General features: G+C 45.5%; 1 protein-coding gene across 1 annotated transcript; it reads right to left on the bottom strand.

Annotated features, from left to right (window-relative positions):
- Window positions 1-3,937: 3,937 nt before the first annotated feature.
- Window positions 3,938-5,115, bottom strand: LOC110882943. The gene is made up of 2 exons (XM_022130826.1): window positions 4,606-5,115; window positions 3,938-4,525 (listed from the first exon to the last, which is right to left on the bottom strand). Exons 1-2 carry the CDS (start codon window positions 5,113-5,115, stop codon window positions 3,938-3,940), a joined length of 1,098 nt encoding a protein of 365 aa, XP_021986518.1.
- Window positions 5,116-8,044: the final 2,929 nt, after the last annotated feature.

Below are 8,044 nucleotides of genomic sequence, written 5' to 3'. Positions count from 1 at the left end.
GTGCCCAGTATGCACGATGCTCTAGCTCAATCGGTAGATGACACGCTTTCCCATAAACTAACCTAAAGGGCGTGGTCCCAATAGGCGTCCTATACGCAGTACGGAAAGCCCACAGAGCGTCATCCAACTTCTCGGACCAATCAATACGACTGTTTCCGATAGTTTTCTCCAAGATCCTCTTTATCCCTTTGTTCGAGTTTTCCACCTGCCCACTAGTCTAAGGGTGATAAGCCGTTGAAAGCCGATGGGTGACCCCATAGCATTTCAAGACTTTCTCCATTTGTGAATTACGGAAGTGGGTGCCTCGATCTGAAATCAAGGACTTCGGTGTCCCGAACCTAGCAAACAATCTCCTCAAGAATCTCACAACAACCCTAGCGTCGTTCGTAGGCAAGGCCACTGGCTCCATCCACTTAGAAACATAGTCGACTACGACTAGGATGTATCGGTTCCCTCTCGACATAAGGAACGGACCCATGAAATCGATGCCCCAAATATCAAAACTTCCACAACCTGAAAAGGGTTCTGGGGCATCTCATTCCGGGATGAGATATTTCCTGTCCTCTGACAGGCATCACAACTACGCACAAAATCATGTGCATCCCTAAAAATGGTCGGCCAATAAAAGCCAGCGTCAAACACCCGCTTGGCGGTGTAAGCCGCACCATAGTGGCCACCAGTCGGTCCCTCATGACAATGTCGCAGAAAATACTGCGAGACTCGGACCCAAACACACATCTCCTAATAGCCTGGTCTTCACCGATCCTAAACAAGTAAGGATCCTCCCAAATGTAGTGCTTGACATCCGCGCAAAGAATTTCTTCTTTTGCTGGTGTGTCATGCCCTCCACAAGGTCACCTGTAGACAAGTAGTTCGCAAGGTCGGCTAACCAAGGAAAGCCTTCCTCGTGGGCTTTCATGAACATCAGAATCTCATGGGGAAACTCATCCCCAATCCTATCCTCCAGAGTTTTCTCTATCTCGGGGCTCTCTAATCTCGACAAATGATCAGCAGCTATGTTTTCAGCACCCTTCTTGTCTCGGATTTCCAGATCAAACTCCTGAAGTAGCAGAATCCACCGAATCAGCCTTGGCTTCGCATCCTTCTTCGCAAACAAGTATCGCAGGGCTGCATGATCCGTGAAAATAATGGTCTTTGACAGCACAAGATAAGACCGGAATTTGTCGCACGCGAATACGACTGCTAGCAACTCCTTCTCTGTCGTGGTATAGCTTTCTTGGGCGTCGTTTAGGGTCTTGCTAGCGTAGTAAATGGGATGAAAGTGTTTCTCCCTACGCTGCCCTAGAACGGCCCCAATGGCGAAGTCGCTAGCATCGCACATGATCTCTAATGGGAGGCTCCAATCGGGAGCAATAAGAATGGGAGCACTCACTAACCTCTCCCTAATCAACTCGAAGGCCCTTAAACACTCATCGTCGAACACGAATGGCCTATCCTTTTCTAACAGCTGGGTCATTGACCGAACAATCTTTGAAAAGTCGCGTATGAAGCGGTGGTAGAATCCCGCATGACACAAGAAACTCCTAATCGATTTCACAGAAGTAGGCGACGCGAGCTTGGAAATAGCATCAACCTTGGCTTGATCAACCTCAAGCCCCGCCTGTGAAATCTTGTGCCCTAGCACAATCCCCTCTCGAACCATGAAATGACACTTTTCCCAGTTAAGCATCAAGTTCGTCTCCTCACATCGAGTAAGTACACGCTCGAGATTACGCAGACAGTGATCGAAGGAACTCCTAAACACAGAAAAGTCATCCATAAACACCTCCATGGAGTCCTCGATCAACTCATGAAAGATCGCCACTATACAACGCTGAAATGTGGCTGGAGCGTTACACAACCCAAATGGCATGCGTCGATACGCGAAGGTGCCGAAGGGGCATGTAAATGTGGTCTTTTCCTGATCCTATGGTGCAATAGGGATCTGCAAATAACCCGAGAATCCATCAAGAAAGCAATAGAACTGCTGTCCTGACAGTCGCTCTCTGATCAATAAACGGCAAAGGAAAGTGATCCTTGCACGTGGCATCATTGAGTCTGCGATAATCTATGCAAACTCGCCAGCGATGACGGTCCGGGTGGGTATCAACTCATTCTTATCTTTGACGACCACTGTCATACCCCCCTTCTTGGGGACCACTAGGGGTGCAAACGAGCCGAGCCGAGCCCGAGCTCGACCAGGCTCGAGCTCGAGCTCGATTAACTTATGAGAGCTCGGGCTCGAGCTCGGCTCGATTCGAGCCTTGTTTTCAACGCTCGAGCTCGGCTCGTTTGTATTTTCTCAAGCTCGAGCTCGGCTCGGGCTCGGCTCGTTTATTATCTATTAATTAGTATATTAAATAAAAATAATATAAATAATAGACTTTTTAAGCTCGCAAGCTCGATAAGTGAAGCTCGGGCTCGGGCTCGTTTACTAAATAAGCTTATTTTTAGGTTCGAGATCGGCTTGTAAACAAGTTTACATAAGCTCGGCTCGATTCAGCTCGTTTACACTAAGGCTCGATAAGGCTCGACGAGCCTAACGAGCTTCAGATGCGAGGCTCGAGCTCGGGCTCGATAAACAAACGAGCTTTGTTTATAGGCTCAAGCTCGGCTCGGGCTCGATAAGGCTCGACTCGTTTCGAGCTTTTTCTCGAGCCGATCTCGAGTAGCTCGCGAGCCGCTCGGCTCGTTTGCACCCCTAGGGACCACCTGGATGGGACTCACCCATGCAGAGTCCGAAATCGGGTAAATCAGTCCTGCATCCAGTAACTTAATCACCTCTCTCTTCACAACGTCCTGCATATTAGGGTTTAGCCTTCTCTGAGGCTGAACCACCGGCTTGAACTCCTCTTCCATCAAGATCTTGTGCGTGCAAAACGAAAGGTTAATACCCTTGATATCCATCGGCTTCCACGCAATCGCCTGCCTATGGTCTCTCAGGATACTCATCAGCTTCTTCTTCTCCTCCTCTGTCAATCCAGCAACTATGATGACGGGTAACTGAGATCCCTCACCCAAGAATGCGTACTCCAGATGAGACGGCAACTCCTTCAACTCCAGGGGCGGGGGTACCTCAACAGACGGTCTCTCCTTCGGAATCTCCTCCTCGTCGATGACCTTAAACACCTCGAATCTAGGGGAAGGCTCGGTAGCTTGCGGCAGAGGGTCCTGCTCAACAACCAACTCAGTGACCCCACTCCCATGATCATCCACCATCGAAAGTTGTGTATCAGACGCATCTTTCCCGCAAATTTCGTTGAGGAGGCTACCCACATGTGACATAAGAGTATCGATAAAGTATAGAGTGTCATCATGCTGCTGGGTATGCCTCATGGAACGCTGAATGTCGAATGTGACCTCATCCTCATCGACTCGAAGAGTCAACTTGCCGTCGTGCACGTCAATGAGTGCTCGTGCAGTGGTAAGGAATGGACGACCTAAAATCAGCGGGACCTCAGAGCCCTCGTCCATGTCAAGGATGACGAAGTCAACTGAGAATACGAATTTGTCGACCTTCACTAGCATATTCTCTACAATCCCACTCGGGAACTTCACTGATCGATCAGCCAACTGAAGACTCATGCGCGTAGGAGAAGGCTCGCCTAGATTGAGCTTAGCAAAGATGGAATATGGCATAAGATTTATGCTAGCCCCTAGGTCTGCTAGTGCATTGCTGGCGATGAGATTTCCGATCAGACACGGAATCGTAAAGCTACCAGGATTAGACACCTTCTTCGGTAGCTTGTTCTGCAAGATGGCAGAACACTCCTTGCTCAATGTGATAGTAGAAAGGTCCTCCAGCTTCTTCTTATTCGTGAGCAAGTCCTTGAGAAACTTCGCGTACTTCGGCATTTTCGATAAGGCCTCTACGAATGGAATATTCACGTGCAGCTTCTTCAACATCTCGAGGAACTTTCCGTACTGCTCTGCATCCTTACTCTTTATTACCCGACCTGGGTAAGGGGTGTCGGTTCACCCTCATCGGCTCCTTTTTCTCCTCCTTCTTCTCTCCTGAAGACCCGCTGGACTGTGCTGTACTTGCTGGGCGCAGCCTCTCGTGCACTTTGCCAGCAGCGGTCTCCATCTCAATCTCCTCTTCGACAGGTTCCTCATCAACTACCAGCTCGACCTCGACAGCTCCTCGCCTACTCCTCGTAGTAACAGCCTTTGCAGTGGCGTTTGGATTTCCAACAGTGCTACTAGGGAGACCACCTTGAGGTCTCTGGTTCAGCTGATCGGCCAACGAACCGACTGTCCTCTCCAGGTTCTGCAGTGCAGTGTTCTGACTCTTCATGAAGGTCTCGTGCTCCATGAACCTCGACTGTGTCTCCTGATGTCGAGTATCCTCTTGCGTGATGAACTGTGTAAGCAACTGCGTCTGCTTGGCTAACTGTCCTGGTATTGCCTCAGCATCTCCTCTATTGTCGGGTTCTTCGTACCCGAACTCGCTCCTGCTCCTGCTCCTGCGTCCTGAAACAAATTCTGACGCGGCTGAAACCCCGGTGGGTTGTTGTTCTTCCAGCTGATATTCGAGTGGTTCTTCCAATTCGAATTGTAATGATCCCCGAAATTGTTCTGATTTCGATTACGCACAAACTCTACCTGCTCTGGTGACTCCGCAGGGGCAATATGACACGCGGTCATGTCATACCTCCCAGTGCATATCTCGCACACCTGTTCCTTCTTTGACTCCATATCATTCATCTTTTTTGTCAGGGCGTCAATTTGCGCTTGCATCCTAGTGGTATCATCAACCTTATGCACGCCTCTCTGTGTAGCGGATGAATCTCTGGAATTAGGAAACTCGTAACTACTCATCGCTATGTCCTCGAACATCTCAGTGCACTCCTCTAGTGTTTTGGCGATCATCAGATTGCCACCAGCAGTGGTGTTCAGCATATTCCTCGTGGCGGGCGTCACTCCATGATAAAACTTCTCAACTAAAGCCCAATCCTCGAGGCCGTGATGAGGACACTTAAGCAGCAGCTCCTTGAAACACTCCCATGTCTCGTAGAATGACTCTCCCTCCTTTTGGCGAAACTCTTGGATCATGCTCCTCAGACGAGCAGTTTTGGCAGGAGGAAAGTACTTGCCTAAGAACTTGTCTTTCATCCCGGCCTAAGTGGTGATGGATCCCGCAGGAAGGGATTCCAACCAAGCATGGGCATGGTCGGCAAGCGAGAATGGAAATAGACGTAGCTTGCAGGCGTCCTCGGTGACGCCCTGCTCCTGAAACGTATCGCAGATAGCTGAAAAGCCAGAAAGATGGACATTCGGGTCCTCAGAAGGTAACCTATGGAACTGGATGGTGTTCGTAAACATCGTGATGATCTGAGGCGGAATTTGCCAGCGATTAACTCCGATAGTGGGTCGGGTAATGCTGGATCGAGCATTGGCTGCGTTCGGCCGGGCGTAGTGTGCGACGATTCTCCTAACTGGGGCCTCGTTGTCACCCATAGTGAAAGCAGAAGATGGAATGTGTACCTGACTAGCTCGGAAGGTGCGAAGGTGCTCGCGGAAATCTCGCTCGGGCTCAGACGAAGCAATAAACGAAGGTGGGCCATGTGAACGAGGATGGCGCATACAATGGTGAAATCACTAATCTAAATACTAAAGCAATCTAACCCTAGAGGCACAAATTGCAAGCAAAAGGCACCTAAAGGCAATGGAAATCTACGAAAGCAAGTAAACAACTAAAAATACGACTCTGGTCGTTCTCTAAAGTGCCAGTGTCCCCGACAACGGCACCAAAAACTTGATGTGGGAAAATGTAACTATTAATTTCGAACAAGTTATAAAAAGGAATCGCTAACTAAACCACACACAATCGGCAAGTGCACCGGTCGCAGTGTAGTGTAGATGGCAAGACCGGATATCAATCCGTGGACACTATATGCAAACTCTAGATAATGAACCTCTATCGAATACAAAGTCAACAATTGATTTGATTTTTGTGTTTAACTAATACCCTAAATGATTAAGAAGATGGCAGGCACGACAAACAACGTAAAACAAACACGAGAGCAAAGTTTGATCAAATATATATGAGACAAGGACTACTTAGGTGTCGAATCCCTAGAATCATGCAATGCTACTCTGACAGTGACAATGGTTAAATATCCTACTCCCTCGATTAACCCCCCGCTAGAGATGTATCAAACGAAAGATAAAGACGAAATGTGAAGTGCTAGAACAAAACGGCTCGACCTATCGATACCAAATCCTACGAGAATCAAGCAATGAATGTAACTCTACCCCCAAAACTCTCAAAACGCAAAGCAAACCAAACCTTGAAGATTGAAATCCTAGGAAACCTTAACCACGATGTAATAAACGAGCCCGAGCTATCGGTCACCCAATCTATGTGACCACTGGCACCAAGCCGGTAATTTCCGTACACTTTAATTATTATTTAATGACTGCAATTATGTGCTTTAATGTCAACATTATCTGATTACGTACTACACAAGTGAATTCATGCACGTTTTATACTACAAGAATTACCTTATGCATTAATGAACTACGTTGCGTCAAAAATACTAGTAAACTCACCGGTAAGACACATTGTCGACAATTATGCAGTAAGTAGTTAGACAATAGAATTGGAGCCTAGGTATAGGTCCAATGACAAGAATGCATTAAAACCCAAGAGTACATACAAGGGTTAACATATAGACGTTCTGAAAGCTAAAATACGCACTAAAAAGCACCCGAAACGCACTTTAAGTGCAAAATTTTATTAAATCCAGCTATAATCAGCATTATGACACTGAAATATTATGCAAAAATTATGATTTATCATTCAGAATACTTCCCTAAGTGTCGGGAATTGAAAGTGTTACAAAAGGGCACTTGAAGGACACTAAACAGTGCAATTTAGCACTTTAACGAACCGGTATCTAACCGAACAACCAGACACTACCCGGGACATAAAAATATTACTAGAAGCATTGCTTATTTATTTCTTGGCTAGTTATGGTCACCGAACATCTTATTACATCTCCTAAACACTAAATACCTAAAAAAATACCTAACTAATACCATTTCATTCCAACTAAATCATGTAACTAGTAGTTGAAATATTACACTTACCCCCCCCCCCCCTTGTTGGACGGTTAGGAGACAAGAATCCCACATGGGATTTCTTTGTTATATTTTATAAGATCTTGTTGAGGAATATTCCAACATTAGATACCATATGCCACTAGAATTGTATAAAAACCATTAAAATAATACACTTATTATTCATCATCTTCAACCAACAAAACACTTCTCCTCCTTGTACATAGTTCACGGCCAGACCCCCTAGCACCCATACTTTCATTTTCATCCATCATACAACACTTCCAAGTTTGTTCTATGGTGTATGGAGCCTATCTAGGAAGGTTGCAAGCAACGGAATTGGAAGGACCTCTCTCTAGTGCTTTTATCCACCTCATTTCTTCTCTTGATCATCCCTAGCCTTGTGCTAGTGGTAAGAACCTTGATCTTGCTATTTTACTTCCATTTTAAGTGGTTAAAAGAAGAATCATAATGTTAATCATGAAGAACACTAAGAATCACAAGAAATAAACTTGAACATAAACATGAGTAATGAAGAAACTAAGTTGTTTATGTGTTGGTGATTGTTGATTGTTTATGAAAATGATGTTGATCATCATATGATCTTGCTAGATCATGATTAAAAACATAATCCAGCAAGATGAGAGGATGAACTTGATGAAAGTTAATGGATCATCCTCATGAGAAGCATGAACTTGAAATAATACATGGATTTCTTGAAAAATAATGATCAAAGTGAGTAGTAACACTTGTAGATCTAAAGATTTATGGATGATTTCTCAAGAAACCAAGTTAAAGATACAAGTTTTGCTTAATCTTGGTTCTTAAACAAATAAACCTTATTTTTGGTGGTTAATAAAGTATAGAGGTATGTAAATAACAAGAAAAACCCATGAAGAAACATTTTTAGAAAATATGATCATAAGTTGTAAAGATCTAAATTCTTTAAGAATGATGTTTTTAAAAGATCAACCACACT

This window comes from Helianthus annuus, chromosome 10, assembly GCF_002127325.2.
Source record: "Helianthus annuus cultivar XRQ/B chromosome 10, HanXRQr2.0-SUNRISE, whole genome shotgun sequence".
Taxonomy (NCBI): domain Eukaryota; kingdom Viridiplantae; phylum Streptophyta; class Magnoliopsida; order Asterales; family Asteraceae; genus Helianthus; species Helianthus annuus.
The sequence above is the reverse complement of the archived record's forward strand: the minus strand, read 5'-3'. Positions and strand labels throughout refer to the sequence as shown.